The sequence below is a fragment of the Colobus angolensis genome, unplaced genomic scaffold (assembly GCF_000951035.1).
Source record: "Colobus angolensis palliatus isolate OR3802 unplaced genomic scaffold, Cang.pa_1.0 Scaffold124, whole genome shotgun sequence".
NCBI lineage: Eukaryota > Metazoa > Chordata > Mammalia > Primates > Cercopithecidae > Colobus > Colobus angolensis.
Genome location: NW_012113586.1, coordinates 373,748 through 395,270, shown reverse-complemented (window position 1 = coordinate 395,270; position 21,523 = coordinate 373,748). Strand labels below are relative to the sequence as shown.

Sequence of the window (21,523 nt, the reverse complement as noted above, 5' to 3'; positions counted from 1 at the left end):
GTCTTTTTGGATCACAAAGTAACAGGAAAGAATGCTAACCAACTTTCCTTGGATTACAACAAACATAAATCCATTCTTCTTCCCAGTTACAAAAAGATTTAAAAGAACAACAACTCTTCAAAATGGAAGTTTGCAATTTAGATCATTCTCCTATTACACAAATGCTCATTCAGAATTAAAATATTGTTTTAAAAAGTAAAATGTAAGTCAGTTCAGTGCACAAAATGTTTACGTTAAATACAAAATTACACTATCTAACGGACTACAGGATTCCACCAGACAATGGCATTATTTATTACGGTTAAGTATGTTGGCTTTGGATCAGGAAAGAGGGGTTCCAGTGGCTGCTCTATACCACTGACTGGCTAGATCATGATCTGGATGAACATTCCTTAACTTTTCTGTAAACAAGAATCCTAACATCTATTTTAAGAACTAAAGGAAACAAATAAAGTATTTTGACCCCAAGCATCTGTCACATAATAAACCCTCAGAATATGGAAGCTATTGATATTCACATAAACTTCATGAAAACAGAAACTTTCGTCTGTTTTGTTCACTCTATTAACAAGGAGGCATGACTTGATCGGTGTTCATGCAAATACTTCCAGTTCCTCCAAAGTGACATTCATATTCATCTATATTAACTACATCCAAATTCTTCTATCCTTCGTGTATACTTCTCTTTTACTATAAGCAGCTTCAGCTACTTTTATGGAAAGATTTAAATTATTGGAAAATATTTTAAGGGTATTTAAGTTAACATATGGACCATTTACATATTCTATAAACTGTGTGCTTACACATAATTATACATACCTCAGACTGTAAAAGAAAACCTTCCACAGTGTTCCCACAATGGAAAAATAAAGTCTTAGAAATAATTATAGAGGGAGCAGAAGGGAGTGGCAGGTACAGGATAACTTACTAAATCTGCAAAATAAAATTTGGAATTTTTTCTTAAAACAAAACAAAATAAAAACCTGACAACCATTTGTTCAAGGTTGCCAAAACTTGAGAAGCAGCAAACTGTCAAGGGAAGCAAATGTTAAAATATAAAGCCCTTTTCTGAGAAAGTAACTCCACCAGTGCAGGCTAATCCAACTCTGAATCGCTTATGACACCAGACATGACAGGTTGTCTCAACTACTACGAAGAACTCCAAAGGGACAGGCAGAGGTTCACAGGCAAATTATTTTCACTGCTGTCATTGAAATTTTAAATATAGACACACCTCTCCCCTCCCAACACCCTTTCTACTCTTTTACTGTTGTTGACTCTGGCACTAACCCTTTCAGACCTCAAAAAACAAGGGCCGACATATTGATACATAATTTGAGTACTGAGCATAGTGGAAACATCACTTGACTAGAAGTCAAGAGATTGGATTCTGGTCCCAACTCTGACCCAGCTCTAGGTACTTGGGCCAGTCACTTTGCTTCTTTGGTTTTCTCTCTTTAAAACAAGGATAGATTAGATGGGTGGTTCCCAACCCAAGATCCCAAAATCTCCAGTAGCCCCTGAGGTTGTAATAAAAGACAATGGGATATTTTTATTATTTCAAAATGTCTAACAGAGATAGTTCATTAACTGCTTTAAGGTTAATTAAAACACCAAGTATTTTGGCTTCACATTAGTATTCTGCATGGGGACACTGGATGGCATATGATTATGTTTGTCACATCACAGGAGATTTGGAAACAAGAGTGTTAGACCTGGTATCGTTCTCAAAGCTGTACCTTAGAAAATCACAATATCTGTACTAAACATAACACCCAACCACAAATGTGTGGTTAATAAAAAATGGAAAAATGATTTAACACCTATCAATGCAATTTGCATAATACAGGCACACCTTTGTGATATTGTGGCTTCAGCTCCAGATCATCGCAATAAAGCAAACAGTACAATAAAGCAAGTCAAAATTTTTTTGGTTCCCAAGGGCATACAAAAGTTATGTTTACAGTATACTGTAGTCCATTAAGCATGCAACAGCATTATGTCTAAAACATAATGCATATACCTGAGTTTTAAAATACTTTATTGCTAAGAAATACTGACACAGGGACATATAGTGAGTATATGCTGTTGGAAAAATGGTGCTGATACATTTGCTTGACATACGGTTACAACAAACTTTCAATTTGTAACAAATAAAACAAAATCTATGAAGCACAATAAAAGGGAACACACAATAAAATGAGGTATGCCTGTAGATATAATCTCCCCAAACAGAAAGTGAACCTCATTAAGGGAACAGACTCAAATATGAAACCCTTAAATATTCATTAGATCACAGGAAACCAGTGAACAATCCACATGCTGCAAAGATGACGTTCCTCTTTCCTCATGAAGGTTCCCAATCACTCATCCACTTTTGATTAAAGAAAAGTGAATGTACCAAGAAGCCAGTCTATACTGCAACATAAAATAACACCACTACCAACAATAACTATTTACTGCACTTTTACTATGTGCCTGGTACTGTCCAATGAATCTAACATTTATTAACTGATATTATCTTCATAACAACTCCAAAATATACTGCTACTATCTTTATTTTTAAAATAAGAAAATTGAGGCACAGCATGCTTTCGGAACTAACCCAAAAACACGGGGCTAGTAAATTTAGAGCAAGGCTTGTATGTATTCCAACCTTCTCCCCACCAAAGCTGGCATCTGCCTTTCAAAGAGATGTCTCCATAAATACAAACAGGAATGTCCCCAAGCAGAACCCAGAGGAGAAGGGCCAACGGTCCGGAGAGCAGTCCTCTGAAGAGTTCATCACTGTGGCCCGTTCTGGCTTAAAGACTCATCCTTAATGGTAACTCCCCTTTTTTACCTCCAAATTATATTTGCCTGTCCTGGTAACGAAAATCAACTGATAGAACGTTAAGAGCCATCAATGTATCAGTCAGTTAATGTCCATCCATTTCTTACTTATTCGGAAGATACAAAAGAGTCCTAACTGGTTGCCCCTTCAAAGAAGGTAGTTTTTTGAATTAATTTTTACTTATACATATCATAAAAATAGGCATCTGCAGTATCCTGGAATGAGTGAGGGTTATGGAGACAGATCTAGCTCTGAATCTTGACTAAGCCACTTACTAATTGCATTATCCTGAGCATGTTAGAAACCCTAGTTTCCCCAAATACCTACCCCTGTCTCTTAGGGTTGTTGCAAAGTGTTAAGTGTATGAATGTACATAAAGCACCATGATTTACTGCAGCAGCCCTAGAGCCAGACAGGGGTTTGAATCCTGGCTACACCCCTCACTTACCATAGGCCAACATCCAAGGCTGTGAATCTAAGTTCCAAATTCCTTATCTGTAATGTAGAAAATATTGTCTACCCCAAAGGATAGCCATATGAATTAAATAAACCAATATTTGCAAAGCCCCTAGCAGAATGACAGACACATAGTAAAAACTCAAAAAAGAAAAAAAATCTGATGTTTAAAAAATCAGGCTGCAAGGACCAGGCACGGTGGCTCATGCCTGTAATCCCAGCACTTTGGGAGGCTGAGGCAGGCAGATCACCTGAGGTCGGAAGTACGAGACCAGCCTGACCAACATGGAGAAAACTGTCTCTACTAAAACTACAAAAAACTAGCCAGACGTGGTGGTGCATGCCTGTAATTCCAGCTACGTGGGAGGCTGAGGCAGGAGAATCACTTGAACCCAGGAGGTGGAGGTTGCAGTGAGCCGAGATTGTGCCACTGCACTCCAGTCTGGGGAACGAGAGCAAAACCCTATCTCAAAAAAAAAAAAAAAAAAACAGAAAAAAAATGAAAAATCAAGCCACAAGTTTAACTACTAGCTCTGTCACTTATTATGTATGGGGTAAATAATGTATACAAGTCACCTAACCCCTGTGAGGCTCCATTTCCACCAAGTTTGTGAGGATTACAGGAGACCACTGTGTAAGAATACTCTATATAAACTATAAATTTCCACAGAAATGTTGGAGGTTGTTTGATTCTATAAAAGTAATTCTTATATTGATTGTATTTACTGGTCCTTCCAAACACTGTCTTCATCTGGAAAAAACTGAGGCAGAGAAATGTTGAGCCACAGAGGGAAGGCTAATGGTTTGCAATGTAGGGTAGAGACAAGGGCTGGGCCAAAATACATTTAGACCAGGACAAAGCAGAAAATTTCTGAAAGCTTCAAAGGAGAAAAATGAGACTACTCATCAACCTATGTTTTTAATCAACAGCTTCACCTGCTGGTTAAGCCTCTCAGTGCAAAGTCTGGGCATAATAATTCTCTTACTTCCTCCCAGAAACAGTATTAGACTTCAGAGTGAGAAAGAACTTCACTATCAAATCTCTTTTCCTATTCATAAATTAATTTTGGGAGGAGGCACAGAAACAAAGACCAGTGGACACAAATTTGAGTCTCAGTCTAACTGGCATTTTCTGAACTACCCCATTAAAAAAAAAAAAAAGTTGTAATCCTTCAAATAGGTTTCCTTCCTTGGTTGATCAGAAATGTCCTCATTCCCCAGGTCTCTTCATGCTAAATATGGTAATAGCTGGCAGACAGCCAGCCCAGTAAATTCCAATGATACTTAAGAAAGCATTCATATGGCCCGAAATTACTCTGAACCAAATACTTGAGACCTGCAGGGCTTCAGCACAGAGCAGTTCAGCTGGAGCAACGAATGTCAAAACCAGTGGGGTGCCTTAAAAACACACAAGCTTGGAAAAAAAGCAATCTACTCTTCTTTACTGCTACATTCTTTAGCAACAACATTGATCTCCTACCCACTGTGCACACAGCACTGGCACTAGGGCAGTAGGAGGCTGGAGGAATGGAAGAAACAGGTGGTGTCCATGGGTTGCCAAAACAACAGGCTGCTTCAGTCAGTTCTGTCCTACAACTAATCAATTTGGTGAAGAAAGGGGGAGAGGATCTTAGTCATCTTGTTCTCTGACCAAGCTAACTGGCTAGACCCACTGTACTGGCTTATCCATTAGGTCAAAGTGTCAGAATTAGCAGTGCATGGTAGACATAGCATTAGTCCTGCCTTTCAGGGATGTTAAATGCTTCAAAAATCTTGGCTATCTAGAAAAGGAGGACAGTAGCAAATTACCCCTCACCCACCCAAAATCATGTATTTGACTCCAGAATACACTGCTTTCCTCCAACATATTTTTTTATTAAGTATTAAAGTAAATGTAAATTTCCCGGACACATACAGCTGAAAGCATGATACAGTCAGATAAAAACTTTAAAGTAGCTACAGAAAATAGCAGTTAACAAATGAATTAACCAATATTAGAAACCAAAGGATTAAAAAAAATTAACCTATGAAATGAACAATTTTTATATCAACATTGGTAGCAATTTGATGTTATATACTGCTAATTATTTCCATACATATGCTGACATATTTAAGACAAAAGACTAACACCCTTAACATTTAAAGAGCTTTTTCAAATCAGTAATAAAATAACTGAATGAGTAAAAGACACAATTTACCAAAATAAGTAGAAAAAAAGCAATACAAACGCCACTGATATGAAAAAACATTCAATATCACTGTAATTAGAGAAGCAAACTAAGATTAAGTAATATTTACCACTTATCAAATGGTAAAGATTTTTAAAAATAAAACCCAGCATTGACAATAGTATATTGTGTGTGTGTGTGTGTGTGTATGTGTGTGTGTATATATATACACACACACATATATATGTAGGTCTGTTCATAAACTAAATATATATATATGTATAAAAGAGATCAACAGCTTTTCTAAATCTAATGATAAAAGAAACAAAGATGTATACCGAAAAATTAATGGCAGCATGATTGTGGACATTTTATTTATGCTTTTCTAGATTCTTCAAACATCCTTAACTACTTTTTCAAACACAATTACTTTTTATATTACAAAAATAAAAAAATCTTGTAAAGGTGCCAGAGAAAATCAACAAAGTATAAATATGAGTTAATTATGTATAAACAGAAGGAATAATTCTGTTGCTATGTAAACCTACCTTAAACTGTTTCAATGTTTGTTTTTAGTTCCAACCATTTTCCTTAATTCTCTTAGAAAGAATATGTCAGAGGAACCACTCATATTGTTACTTACTTTAAATAGTAACATAATGCTAGAGACTTGCATGATTCTCAGGATATGGTCTTTTCCCTAAAAATCCTCATGAAGATTAGGATGCGCTTTAAATGTTGTAATAAAGTAAATGCCCTTAATGTTTCTAATTAAAGAAGATCTAGCAAATAAATAGAGCCATATTCACAGCAAATAAAAATATAATAAAAGTAATAATCAAACTATACATGTCCTCAAACTTCAATGTGTCTTGACAGTGTCTGAACCAAAGCATGTGAAAGAGAGAATTAAACAAAAATGTCTTTGCTGCTTACCACATTTACCATTAGAGAAGTTAATATGTCAGCACTATCCAGTTTTGTGATTATTCATACTTAGAAACTCAACAGATTAGTGAGTAAACAGTATTCAATTATTCTTATTTGAATGTTGGTTAAGTATACCAATAGAACAACCTCTCCTTGCTAGGTACCAGTTAAAACAGATTACTGAAAATATTTGAGGCTTAAAAACTTCCCGAATCTTCTCACAAAAAAAGATGAAAATAAAAAGAGATGAAAAAGAAGCAAACAACAATTTTAAAATGTGCCTGCCTCAGAACAAGGCAGTTTATTTTAGAATGTAACCATAGCTTCTTGTACAACACCTTATTTAGCAAGCACAACTGTATTTTAAAGGAATGCTATTTGTTAAAAGACAACATATTTAGGATACAATGTCTAACTCCAACCACAATATTATCATCATGTTTCCCTTACTTCACAAAATACACACATACATTTATCATATGAATAAACATATATAAGGGTGAGAGAGCTACTCTTAACCCAGAAACAGGTTCTGCAACACCCATAGATCCAACCTGTCTTTGTGCAACAATGAGTCCGTCTTGGCAAGATGTTTGGCTGATGTATTCAAATAACCCAGAGTTCTGCTGGCTGCCAGTATCCTGCAGAAGGAACTGACTTGGAGACCAGAAACTGCCCTAGGCAAGCCTCCAGGGAAAGGTGCTTCAATTCAATGAGAAGAAAAACCCAGCTCCTCACTGCCTGGCCAGAAGACCCAGGGTACCATGGCTGGAGCGACACAGCTGGCTGGAAATGCAAGAGGGGCAAGGGACACTAAGGTGAACCCCCAAAAGCTTGTTCAGTCATATCTAGTAAAGGCCAAACTATTGGGGAGCTAGTAGAACAGGGTTTTGCCAAGACAAGTACAAAAGGGTGAGGGAGATATTAGTATGATTAATCAATGCCACCTGAGGCAGCAACTCTGGGTGTGTCCACACCACACTTCAGTCACTGCCTGGCTGTGACGAGAAGTTCCTTCAGTCACTGTCACTGAGAACTGCATCTTCCGAAGAAATTTCCACCATAACTTGTCCTAGATCAGGCTTGGCATCCAGGACTAAGAACACAGCACTCTCTCTTGCCACAAACCCACTAACAGACATAATAGACACCACAACGTGTGCCAAATTTATATTTACACCCTCACCAGACAAAGGGGTTTTTGTCTTTTCCGCAAGTCAAGTTCTAATACTTCTAAATTACAACACAGAAAGAGGAAAATGGCAGACAGCTCACAATAGCAGACAAGCCCAGCAAGGGTGAGCTGGAGGTCGCCTTGCCCTGGTGGTATTAAGACCTGAAGTTTACTCCCAAGACCCTGTAGCTCCGAGTCACCCTGACTGCAGGAAACTGCTTTCAGAGAACATAGATAAATGATGAAATAGCTGCATTTCATATTCCTAATTGTCTGCTTATCTGTCTTGTCTCCATGATGATGTCAGCTCCTTGGGGGCAGGACCATATTTTCTACTTGGTCAATGATTCCCACACATCTAGAAGAGTAGAATACCCTGTACTTGCTACCACATGATGCCAAGGGAAACACACAAATTAAGTGTGACAACATACCACAATGCTCCCCCAATATACCACTAAGACAGCAGAGCTACAAAGACAGTAAATCTTAGAGCCAAGGGCTAGTGATCCTACCAGTGAATTATTTAGAAATCTATATATTTACATACACAAATTAATACAATAATTCCTTTGCTTTTCTTACTCCAAGCTATGGCTTTATCATCCCCCTTTCTTGGCTTTACTCTCCTTTTTAAGGCCACAATGTATGTTCTGCCATACAGATAATATTCCTCTCAAAAAGGAGAGAGAAGAGAAAAAAACAGATCTACAGCAAACCTCCTACCACTACCAGTGATGCAGTTTGTCCTGTTCTCAAGCCTATGAGCATATCCTTTCAGATCTGAAGCCACTTCCTTCTTCCTATCAAGGACAGTAATATCAAGTGTCTTTGTGAGAGGGGCAATCCTGTGCCCCTTCTTGCAGATTGTTTTGTTCTGCTCAAGAAGCCCTAGATTCCTCCTTTATTTTCCTTTTCTTATTCCATTTGCTGCAGCAGCCCAGACACCCCAAAAGCAGGACTGCCAGAAATGAGTGACCTTTATATCTCTTCACCCTAACACATCTGAGGGAAACTGCTGACACCAAATATGTGTTCATGAGCTAATGAAGCAGAAATCCTCAAAGGAAGCACTATTTGCAACGGCTGACAACAGAATTATTTAGTGGACACCAAAAAGGCTGTGGAACTCCTACGAATTCTATCATCTCAGGTAACTTTCTAATGGAGGAATAAGGAATAGGGAGGCTTCCAACAAAGCCATACAACACAAACAGAAGTCTGAAAACACTGGATTTCACAAATTTCTTTTAAGACAAAACAAACAACTTTACTAACCTTATACCATAGCAGCTTCCTTCTCTGTACTAAGCGAGGCCAGCAAGTAGGAGGCATTTCCAAGGGGGAAAAATGACCACAGGATCCAGTCAAAGCAACCTGTCTCTAATACTCTCAAAAAACAAACAAACAAAAACAAACACCTTGATTTCCCAGATTCACTCTGCAGTGATTCTAAAACTTTCCTAATGTAAGAATCACCTGGCTATTTCTTAAACATACAAATTCACAGATGTCATCCCAGATGCACTGAATCAGAATCTCCATGAGAACACCTGAGCTATTCTTATCATAAGAGAGGTTAGGGAAACACTGCTTGATAAATGTTATTCTCCCACCAGTGCCCACCTGTGCAGGGAGGTATGAAACAAGTAGGGCTAAGATGCTTTACCTGAGCAATCACCCCAGACGGGGTCATCTTCATGCTCCTCACTGGGTTTGACTCCTTTTATGGAGAGTTGGATGTCAGTTCAGTGAAGTGTACAAATAAGCACCTCTTTGGGTCCCTATCACCTGCACAGGTCTCAGGACTCCGAGACAAATTTCTGAGTAGATGTCAATGAGGACAAGTCATGAGGAGACAGATTACAGCTGAATATAAGAAGATCTTTCTAAGAATTAGAGCTGGCCAAAGATGGAACAAACTGCTGAGGAAGAGCTGTCTACCACAAGAGATGTTCAAGAAGAGAGAAAGTATGGTACCTCTTGACCAGAATGTTGTAAACATTAGATCCAGCATGAGATGGACAGAAAGACTAGATGAATTTTAAAGTTCCTGCCAATGCATAAGTCAACAAAGAGGAAAATTTCAGCCACTCCTTAATTAATTAAAACAGATAACATAAAAGTCTGTGGGTGGGGTCAGCTTTCAACTGATCCTATCCCTTCAAAAGAAAAAAGAACATAGAAACACACTCCAACTCACCATCAGCCTCTCCCGTAGAATGTTCTAAAGGTGGGAAAGCAGGAGTCCCAGATGCTGTGACTGAGACCTGCTGCTCAGTTGACTCTGAATTTGGGGCACATGCCAGACAAGTTCTGTAGTACAGATATGAAACGTATGTAGCACAGTCCTGGCCCTCAAGGAGCAAAATCTTGTGGCAGAGACAACTCAACACCATGTGATTCTCTCAAATATTTATTCATCATATTTCACCTTTAGTTTTTGTCAGTAGGGTGTTCAGGGGACTCTCTTGGTGGGGGAAAAAAAAGCAAATATACTTTACTAAATGTACATATTCTCAGTCCAGTACAAGTTTGCAATATCCCACTCAATGAAAATAATCTCGAAAAAAATTATCAAAACAAACACAAACCTAGTTAACTCTAATTTTAAAAACAGTATTCCACACTCCAGCCTGGGCGACAGAGCGAGACTCTGTCTCAAAAAAAAAAAAAAAATAGTATTCCAAAAATGACTAGTACCCACAATGATGAAATTACAAAAAGGTGTGGCTATTCTGGACAAAATAATAGAAATTGCTGGCCTACTAATATAGTAATACAGGAAGCAGTGGAAGCAAATTTGAGTGAGAGGCAGGGGGTGGATGGCAGTGCCTTTGAAGTGAGATTCCAAAGTCAAAGTGACATTTAAAAATTGCAGACGTGATGAGAAAAAGAGAGAAAGAAATCCCACACACAAAGAAATTCAAAATTACAAGTTTAAATGAAACATCTGGGGAAGGGAAAAATTTGGTTTTTCCCCAAATGTAAGGTAAGCATGACTCTTGCAAATACTATTTTTAAAATATCTAGGAGTACCACAGTTGTCCAAAATAAGAAAATGGCTAAAAGTAATTGTCCAACTGAACAAATATTTACTGTGTGCCTATTAGATGCCAAGGCATCATGCCAGGTACAGGTGTAGGGGGTGTGGGCATTAGAATAAACACATAAATGAAAAGACACGATTCCTTCCTCATGTACGCATTAACAGTAAGCAGTTGAGGATGTTATAAGAGTTTTTGTGTACATAAGCTCATTTGTACGTGAGATGGAAGCAGTGTGGACAGTCAATGAGGCACTGGACACCAGAAGACAGGAATTCTAGTCTCAACTCTAATTGGCTCTGTGACCATGAACGATGTACATTAGAAAATGAAGTACCAAAACACTGGTTCTCCTACAAGGTCACCAAACCAATTAATAACAGAACTGGAAAAGAATTCTGGTCTTCTGGCTCCTAGTTCAGTGATCTGTCCAAAATACTACACATATGGTAGACTGACAAAGAAAGAAAAGACTTTTTGGTTTCAAGTCATTAGCAGAGAAAGGGGGGAAAACAAAAACAGGAAAATCAGGAAAGGGTGGAAGGAAAATTAATAGTTCAGATTTAGGCATTTGGACTGAGACATCAAGAAAGGAAACATGTGGCCGGGCGCGGTGGCTCAAGCCTGTAATCCCAGCACTTTGGGAGGCCGAGACGGGTGGATCACGAGGTCAGGAGATCGAGACCATCCTGGCTAACACAGTGAAACCCGTCTCTACTAAAAAATACAAAAACTAGCCGGGCGAGGTGGCAGGTGCCTGTAGTCCCAGCTACTCTGGAGGCTGAGGCAGGAGAATGGCGTAAACCCGGGAGGTGGAGCTTGCAGTGAGCTGAGATCCGGCCACTGCACTCCAGCCTGGGCGACAGAGCAAGACTCCGTCTCAAAAGAAAAGCAGGCAAGCATGTAACTATGGACTGTGAACACAATATAAAGAAAATGGTGTCAAATTTCTTATTATATGCTTATTTGAATCATGCCTTGCAGTTTTTTACTTTAAAATCATTGCAGACATATAGATAAAGTGTCAAAAAATGACATATATGAATGACACAAGAAAAAAGAGATAACAGAAAAAAAGGGAAAAGGAGAGGTGGAGAATTTAAAACATCATCCAAATATATGAAGCCCTCCAAAGAGTCAATGCAGACACATTGCACCCAGATAAACAGAAGAAAGACATTATATTCTATAGCTCTTATGTTAGCAATTTTAAAATTCCTTCAGTCAGAAGCATTAAACACTAGAATGACTAAGGTCACATTCATTATGGAAATTTCTTAAATTTAGAAAGACCTCATACACACACCTGAAGGCAAAAAAAAAAAAAAAAAAAAATTACTGAATCAGTGGGTTGCAACCAAGTTACTTGTCAAAATCACCTGTAAACCTTGAAAAAATATGGATTCTCAAACTTACCTTATCAGAATCCCCTGGGTGCTGAGTCCAAGATTCACCCCAACAGATTTTGATGTAGCCAGGACACAGAGCTTTTTCCTACCACAATGGAAGAGGTAGGGAGGAGGATCACTAGGAATGGCATCACAGAGTGGGAACCAGATCAATGCAAATGTTGTGGGTAAAATAGAATTTCTGTGGGTGTGATATTTTTAAAATGTATTGTAAGGCTGCTCTGAAGCATCCAAGCATATCCCACTGAATTTAAACATTCTTTAAAGGTCCTGAAGTCAGCAACTACAATACCGGTGAACCAAAAGTTGCTCCTCTATGCCATAGAAGCCTACAGGAAAGGCAGTAGGGTGGGAATGGTGCAGAGAGATCCCAAGAAGTTATGGGTAAATATCTTTTAAATCTAAACATTCAGAAAAATAAGAGAGACTAGGAATAATCACTCTCCTCCCCCTACCACCAAACCAAAAAAAGGAATAATAATAATGTAGAAAGAACAAGAAAGTGAAAGGAAAAAGTTTTAGGTTAAAATTCATCTCCATCTGAAAGAAAATTACTCTGATTTTGTTTAAGCAAGAGAAGAATTCAGCTGAGAAATGATCTAGCAGGCAGCAAAATCATGGAGTCACTTCCCATTGCAAAGCAAAAGAAAACAAGGAGCAAGAGGGTGGTCCTGGATAGCTATTTAGACAATCAGACACACGGGCTGACATCTCCTTGCCTTAGAAACTCCGTGATGTTTAAATTAACAATTGGCCACAAGCCAAACACAGGAACACTCAAAAGTTTAGAAGGGTGTGCTGTAATTGGTACCTTAGCAAAACACAATAATAAATTAAGAGGATTCCAGAAACCTGCACTGTAGAGTCTAAGAAGATTTAAGATTTGTACCAAGAAACAGGCTTCTAAATCTCTTCTACTGCATTAGTTTAGCATCTAAAGAACACCTGCCTAAAAATCAAAACATCTAAATCCTATCCTTTGAGTCAACTTGACTAACACTCAACTTGACTACCTAAACGCTAACTAATGATCACAGCACCTCAGCAGAGCAGAGGTGGAGGGCAGTTTTATGCACTGAGATCCTAGAATGAAAAAAGCCCTATGTGTCAGAGTAATCCTATTTCTGACATCAGTCAGATTATTTAATACTTAATTTTGCAAATCACTTTACAATCATATGTATTATTCCCTACAACTCTCTAAAGCCGGTTATTCCTTTAGTCCTGCTTCGTAGGCGAGGATACTACATATCATGAAGATTAAGTTATTCATCAAAACAAATTAACGGCAGACCAAGGATTATGACCCTCAGACTGTCTCGTTGATTATACTCATCTCTATCCTAAAGCTACACTTAAAGCTTTCACTCAAAGAAAAACGAAAAGCAAAAACACCATCATATGCTCTTTATTAAATGTTTCAGAAACAACAGCTCTGCTTCATCATTACAAAGCCTCCTGGTCCACTTCTGAAATTCTTACTGACCTAGACGTGTACGAAATTTGAACTTTCCAAGAAGTATCTAGTTGGTGCTGAACAACCCACTACTGTTTTCAGGTGATAAATAACCTTGTTCTCTTTTTAAACATCTGCGATTGACATGTCGACTGCCTGTTAACAATGAACAAAGGCCATATTTTTCTGAAGCTCATCATCTTCCTAACCTTTTATTTGGAAAAAGATGTAGTTCACGTACTAGTTTGTCGGTGAAGGTAAAAATCTTTGTTCAGATTACGCTCAGAAAAAGAAGGGGCTCCTTTCCGTTCAACAAACATGCACAAAACACTATCCAACTGGAAGCATCAATCTCATAAAGAGTAAAACACAGCCTCGGCCCTGAAAGGACTTTCTGAACACCTTTAGAGTGTCATCCGTTTAATACACATTATTTTAATTAATCCTATTAGCTGGATAATTTCATCCCCATTTTATTGGTGAGTTCATACAGCAGAGCTGGATTTGAATCCAGGATTACAGAGCAGGGCTCCAAAACCCAAGTTACTTCCACTAAAGAGTCTGAAGAAATGTAGAATCTAAAAGTGTGGGTGGGATGGGGAAGATATGATTTGATTCCCTTTCCTTGGTCCAATCGTGTTAGAAACATCCAACCATAAAGAAGCTTTCTAAGGAAGCCCTTTGAATTAACGTATCCACTTTTCCTCACCCGCCCGTGCCCCACCCCCAGCCATGCCAAAGGAGCAGCAAATGCTGCTGCCAGGTTGGAGGAATTGGTGATCGTCACACCACATTCCTGGGTCTGGACACAGCCTGAAAGAGCAGCAGAGCTCCGCGCCTCGGAAAGAAAAACAGCAGTTGAGATTTTTAAATCATGTGCCTCAGCATGCAGCCACCCCAGTTGCCCTACTTCTCCTGCCTCCACCTTTCAAAGACACGAGCAGTAGTACACCCGGCTCCTCCGGACTTTCGGTGGGATCGGAGTGTCAAAACTCAGGCGCGCCGCAAAACCCCGTCCCCATCCAAACCAAGCCCACACACCCGGTCCGTGTGCCGCCCCCCGGCAAAGCTGAGGCTGGCTGCGAAGGTGCAGGCCGTTTGGCTTGGCGGCCCTGCCCCCGCTCTCCACGCCAGAATCTGGCATTCCTTCGCTCAGCCCCTCCGAGGCCCGCCGTCGGCTCTCGCTCGACCCCAGGAAACGCGGAACCTGAAGGGCAAAACTGCCTACCTCCCCGCACCCTGACATAGGAAAAAGGAGTTTCTGAGACTTGCTGTCGGCCTCCCTCCGGCCGAGGAGGCGTGTGAGGGGTCCCGGGCCGCGGGGAACAGAGGCGGCGGGGAACCCCGGGGGTTGGCGGGGGCGCCACGGGAGGGGCCCCCGGCGATGTCCAAACTTTCGGGAACCCAGCAAGTGGCCTCGCTCTGCGCCGACGGCCGAGCCTGGCCTTCCCACACAGAGGAGGACCGAGGGGTAGAAGGGTCGCCCTAGGCAGCGGCCCCGGGCGCCGCGGACAGCGCCCCTCAGCCCGATACTCACCACGCGCGGGGGCCGCGCGGCACAACCAGAGCGCCAGCAGCGCCCACAGCAGAGCGGGGCGCAGGGCAGGCATCTTCTCGGTCGCCTCCTCCGCCGCCGCCGCCGCCTGGGCAAATCCACATGGGGAGGGGGTCCCAACAGAGGAGCCCCACTCTCTCCTCCCCTCCTCCTGCTTCAAAGGCTCAGGCCCTAGCGCTACGCTCCGAAGTCCCGGCGCAAATGCCTCGACTCCCCGCGCCCCGAGTCTGCCTCTCCTCCGCCGCCGCCTCAGCCGCCGCCCGAAGTTTGGCTGAAACTTTCTCGGGTGTGCAGCGAAGCAGCCTCGTGTGTCCTTCCGCCTCAGCCGCCTCCTCCCACCGCAAGCCCCGCCCCACTGTCGCCGCGGCCTCGGCCCCGCCGCCTTGGGCACCCAGGGGTTTCCCGCAGGAAGAAGCGCCGGCCCGAGCTCCGCGCGGAGGGATCTACTACGAGTCATCGGTGCCGTCCGCATCCTTCTCCAGCAGCCCCGGGGGCCGCCGCGCCTTCACTCGATCAGGGCTGCAGCGCCTCGCTGGCCGGGCCGGTGCCGAAGGGGCGTTGGGGCGGAGTGGGGTGGGGTAGGGCTCTGAACTTCAAGCACTGGAGTTTGCCGGGATCGTGAACTTGCAGGGAGAGGCGGCCCTCATCCAGTGAGGTCTGTATCGCCCCCTACACCCACACATCCACACACTGCTTTGCTAGTTAGAGGAATGCGCTGGAGTAGGACCAGTGCTGTCAAAGAAGGAAAGGGGGCCAAGGCGCCAAAGTCCATTAAAAAGGAATAGAGCCATCACGGAGTGGTGCTGCCCCATTCATTCATTCATTTGTTCATCCGTGTAGCAAGTATTTCTTAAGTGCCTTACTTTGCGTAGCTGTGTGTTTGGCAGTGAAATGATACCAAAGATGCACAAGCAACTTTGAGGACCAAGACTTTGCCGCTGTGGGCTGGGGGATTCAGGGAAGGCTTTCACAGAGGAGCTGGGGTGAAAGCAGGATCTTGAAAGGTCAGTAAAATTTGTATAAGACAAGGAGACCAGCTAAGCTAAGGATATTCATTGTAACACTGTAATAGCAAAACCTTGAAAACAACATAAATGTCCACCCTCACAGGAATGGATGAATGATGTATGGTGTATTTATAAAATGAAATGCAACACAGTAACTGAAAAGACTATATTTATGTCAATAGGGATAAAGCTTAAAAACTAGATGATAGTGACAAAACTAATCGCAGAGGGAGACAAAGTATACCATTTATACATATTGTTTTCAAAACAATACTACACATTATCTGTGGATGTATATATATAGATATAGATATTAAGAGACTATAACCAGAATAGTAGTTACTTCCAGGGCAGGAGAGTAGGGGGTGTGATCAAGCCTGGGTACAAATGGGCTTCTAAGAAAAGAGCTAAAAGTAAGAACAGCAATAGTTGTATGGACATATCATTCCAGGAAAGAGCCCTCATGAAAGCAAAGGTACAGTCAAAAGAGTAAGTAAACGAGTTCTGGCTCTGTTAGCAGTGAGAGGAGTCAAGGAGGGAAAGAGGGTTGGAACCAAATTATGCAGCCTTGAATGGCAAGCTGAAAGGGTGGGGAGGCAGCTACGTCTTAGGTCACAGAAAACTATTGAAAGTTTTTAAACAGAGTTGAGACTGATGGAAAGGAAGATTGCTCTGATAATCCTGTACAAAATTGATTGTTGGGAGCAAGAGGTGAACTGGAGCCTCAGGACCAGTCAAGAGTTAGTGAAACAGTCCAGGCACAAATTTAAGAAGACCTGAACTAATGAGGTAGATTTCAGAAGGAATGGATCTGAGACAAGGTTAAAGAAAAAGAAAAAAAAATGGGGATGTGACTAATTGGATGTGGGAGTTTACAATCCTGTTGGGATGGGAAATCCTACCCATAGAACCTCTCCCTGACTCCTATAGGGTAAAATTCAAACTTCTAAAAATGGTACATACAAGGCCTTTTCGTCATTGGGCCCCATCTCCTGTCCTCCCTGCCCCTGTTGTGAACTTCACACAATAACAGTATTGACTAACTTGAGATTCCCCCAAACATATCTTGCTGTTGCTGTCCCTGTACCTTCTGTTCCTTTGGCTTGGAATGACTCCTGTAGTCCCCTTCCCTCCTCCTCGTAATGAACTTCTAATCATAATTCATCCTTCAATCCAAAGAAGGCTTTGCCGACACCGCAATAAATTCCTACCCCTAACAGACAGTCCCTTCACTGTCTTCCACTGCCACTTCTTTATCTTACACCGATATTTATTTTTCACACAGGACTTTTTGTATTTCTGTGTTCTCAACTACATTTTGAGGTCCTCATTGGCAAGGACCACAGCCTATTCATCCCCAGTGTCTCTCACATAATAGATGTTGAACTAGAATGTAAAACAACACTTAAGCAAGTGCAAATCAGTATGGGCATAGACCTATGAAGTTCCAAAACTGTATGTTAGCAGGCACTATGGTAAGCAAGTACTGTTAGTGAAAGTGGTCACATTGGAATACTAGAAACTCTTTTCAAAAATAATGTAGTCAAAACATTTTTGGAATTTCTGTTGTGCAAATATGTTCAGAGAAAGGTAACACTATTTTTCAGTTGTTTACCCACAGTGTTACCAGTTTGATCTTCCTCTTTACTCACTAAAGATAATTCATAGTGACTTGGCTGCATACAAATTTTAAAAATCACCTGCAAAGATAAGTTTTGTCACTATTAAAATATATTCAGAAGAATATAAGATAGTTATCCCCAAAGAACAACTCTAGAAGTGACTGTAGCTATGACAACATTATTAAAATACATGTGCAAGCCAGGTGTGGCAGCTCATGTCGTAATCCCGGCACTTTGGGAGGCTAAGGCGGGCAGATACCTGAGGTCAGGAGTTTAAGACCAGCGTGGCCAACATGGTGAAACCCCATCTCTACTAAAAATACAAAAAAATGAGCCGGGCATGGTGGTGGGCACCTGTAATCCCAGCTACTGGGGAGACTGAGACAGGAGAATTGCTTGAACCCAGGAGGCAGAGGTTGCAGTAAGCCAAGATGGTGCCACTGTACTCCAGCCTGGGCAACAAGAGCGAAACTCTGTCTCAAAAAAACGAAAAAATAATAGGTATACAGTTTCTCAAAGTAACCGTTTTAAAGAAAGCAGCTATTATGTTCACATATAACTTTTGTTAAATGTGTTACAATATGAAACTGACTGCATACATTCTGGTAAGGACAAGAGAAGTAAAGAGTAAATCGTATGAATGGAAGTAAGGGAAAAATATGACTGAAGACATGTTTTAAAGATAAGTTTTAATGATAGAAAAATATGAATAAGGGCTATCAATTGTTTTAGTTTTAATCAAAATTAAAAATGTACGTCTATATCTTTACTAATTTAAACTCACATAAAACTACCTCCAAAATAAATGCAGAATTGGGCACTTATTTGTTCTCATGTCTGTCCTCTCAGAGCCAATAAGCTGTAAAAAACTCTCACAGGCAGGGGCTCTGTCTTATTTTCTGTTTCACCCCAGTTTCTATCACATAAGTGCTCAATAATATACGTTTTACATAAATGCTGAATGAGAAACATATATATCTATATAAACTGGGGAGCAATGCAAGACTGGAAGAATGTCTTGCTGTGTTGGAGAAGTTGAAGAAGAGATTCTGGGGTAGCTATGATGCACAGATTGAGCTACACCACGAATCTCTCCGTGTAACACAGGAACGCAAGGATATGTGATGAGATGTTTGTGGAAGCAGGAATTAAAAGGAAGATTTCTTTTAATAATGCCTTGCAGTTGTGCAGTGATTTAGACGTTCCAGAAACACTTTTAAGTATATTATCTCATTTGATCCTCAAAACAATCGTGGGAAATAGGCACCCCAGTCATTATTATCCCCATTTCACAGATGAGGAAACTGAGATAGAGCTTTAAGTATCTTGCCCAAGGTTAAATAAGTAATTAGTGAACTGAGACAAACCCCCCACTATTTCTGTCCTCTTACTCAGTCTCACTCCACTGCCCCTTTATGCAACAGTGTGAAGCACATCCAAGATGATATTTAGCATGGGGACCTCTGCATAGAGGGACACCAGCTTCTTGTCACTTCCATGTTAGTACAGAACAAGCTGACCCACTGTAACTAGGAAACATAAACAAGTGAATACATTCTTTTAATTTAAAATATTTTTAGAGCCTGTTCTCTACAAAGCACATACTAGGCTCTGCTGCAATGCAGAAATAAATAAAACCCAGCCCCTGTTCTTTGGAGATCACAGAGCATTGAGGGAGGCCAACATACAAATAACATAACTAAAACAGAGATAAAGCACAGGGATATGGGAAAGTAGAGAGCATGGGATTAATTTTGAGTCCACTTTCATCTCATCCAGGCCCTAGCCTGAAAGATATGAACTGTGGTGGCATACACAGCTGGACTGTAAACCATGTGACAAGAGTCATTTCTTACCCCTTATTGATGTTTGTAAGCTCCACAGTAGTTGGTTCTTTGCCTTGCATAGAGTATGTGCTCAATAAAGACCTACTTTCTGAAAGGTTCACAAAGTTCAGCCAAACACAAGTTCTAGAAGGCAAGAAGTTAACCTCAAGATTTAAACTAGCTCTGAGAATTAAGAACCAGCCAGACCCTTCTACTGATCCTACACCCAATTAATTACCTCTACTCTAATTAAGGGAATCAGTAATATAAGTAATTGTAATATGGGCGATATAGTTTGCCTGTGTCCCCACCCAATATCTTATTTTGAATTATAATCTCCATGTGTCAAGGGAGAGACCAGGTGGAGGTAATTGAATCATGGGGGCGGTTTCTCCCATGCTGTTCTCCTGATAATGAGTGAGTTCATGAGATCTGATGGTTTTATGTGTTTGGTAGTTCCTCCTGCATTCATTTTCCTTCATGCCGCCTTGTGAAGAAGGTACCTTGCCTCCCTTTTGCCTTCTGCCATGGTTGTAAGTTTCCTGAGGCCTTCCCAGTCATGCTAAACTGTGAGTCAGTTAACCTGTTTCCTTTATAAATTGCCTGGTCTTGGGCAGTTCTTTACAGCGCTGTGAAGACAGATTAATACAATGGGCTTCTTGGCATAGTTTTGCCCTTTTATGAAAGTGATTATCTCAATTTGATTGATGTTAAGGAAGGACACAGTGGCTCATGCCTGTAATCCCAACACTTTGGAAGTCCGAGGCAGAAGGATTGCTTGAGCCCAGGAGTTTAAGACCAGCCTGGGCAACCAAGTGAGATCCTGTCTCTACAAAAAGTCAAAAAACTAACTGGGCGTGGTGATGCATGTCTCTAGTCCCAGCTACTCGGGAGGCTGAGGTGGGAGGACCACCTGATCCCAGGAGGTTGAGGCTACAGTGAACCATGTTACCACTACTGCATTTCAGCTTGGGTGACAGAGCAAAACCCTGTCAAAAGAAAAAAAAAACCTTACCTAGAAATTTCACATCTTCTGCTATACATGAGATAAGCAGGAAAATTCATATAGGAATGCCCACTGTATCACTACCTTAAAATCTTCTTTTAATTCTTTTAAGCATTTTATGCTAGGAGGTATTACACTTCAACTCCTAAGTAGGTGTGCACTTTTTGCGTATGATGTATGAAAGGGTTGACCTGTATGCACCAAGATGTCTCCCCAATTTTACAGTATCATAAATTCACAACTGTGTAATTATCAAACCACAATATTATTGGATGAGTCTCAGTGCTTTAGTCACTAAAATGGTTATGCAATTTTGAATATTTATTGACATTGCTCTCAGGGACTGTTGAATTGTTTTTACTCACATTCTTATAGTCTTCCTTCATGATTAGCCAAGACATTCTTAACAGCAAGATTCAGGCACACAGAAAGTTTCTACCTTAAAATATGGAAAATCTTCATACCATCTAGGTGCAGATTATATCTAAGTCCCCCGAAGAAGAAGAAAATGGAGACTTTTCTTATTAAGTGGAATTCAAAATGATTAACTAAGTATGAGAGTAGGGGCATCAAAAGTAAGGAAGAGAAATCCCATTATAAAAAGTAGTATGCACAGGCCAGGCACAATGACTCACACCTGTAATCCCAGCACTTTGGGAGGCCAAGACGGGAGGATCGCTTGAGCCCAGGAGTTCAAGACCAGCCTGGGCAACATGTTGAAACCCTGACTCTACAAAAAAATACAAAAATTAGCTGGGCATGGTGGTGAACACCTATGGTCCCAGCTACTCAGGAGGCTGAGGTGGATGAATCACCTGTGCCCATGAAGTCAAGACTGCAGTGAACCATGATCACACCACTCCACCACTCCAGTCTGGGTGACAAAGTGAGACCCTGTCTCCAGAAAAAAAAAAAGGAAATCTCTTTCTAAGTAAGTAATTCATCGGGAGATAATTAATGGCTGGCAACAGGTATTTATAATGGAAGCATACATGGCCTTAACGATAGGGTTTGCTTCTGAAAACACTCTAATT

At 40.9% G+C, this 21,523-nt stretch overlaps 1 protein-coding gene across 1 annotated transcript in view; it reads right to left on the bottom strand.

The window, feature by feature from the left end:
• The window catches only part of NOTCH2 (notch 2), a 167,803-nt gene extending 151,242 nt beyond the window's left edge, over window positions 1-16,561 (bottom strand). Inside the window, exon 1 of the mRNA XM_011933036.1 lies at window positions 15,011-16,561. Coding sequence (XP_011788426.1) covers window positions 15,011-15,500 — 490 coding nt within the window. The 5' untranslated portion in view covers window positions 15,501-16,561. The remainder of the gene's footprint in view (window positions 1-15,010) is intronic.
• Between the last annotated feature and the right edge of the window lie 4,962 nt (window positions 16,562-21,523).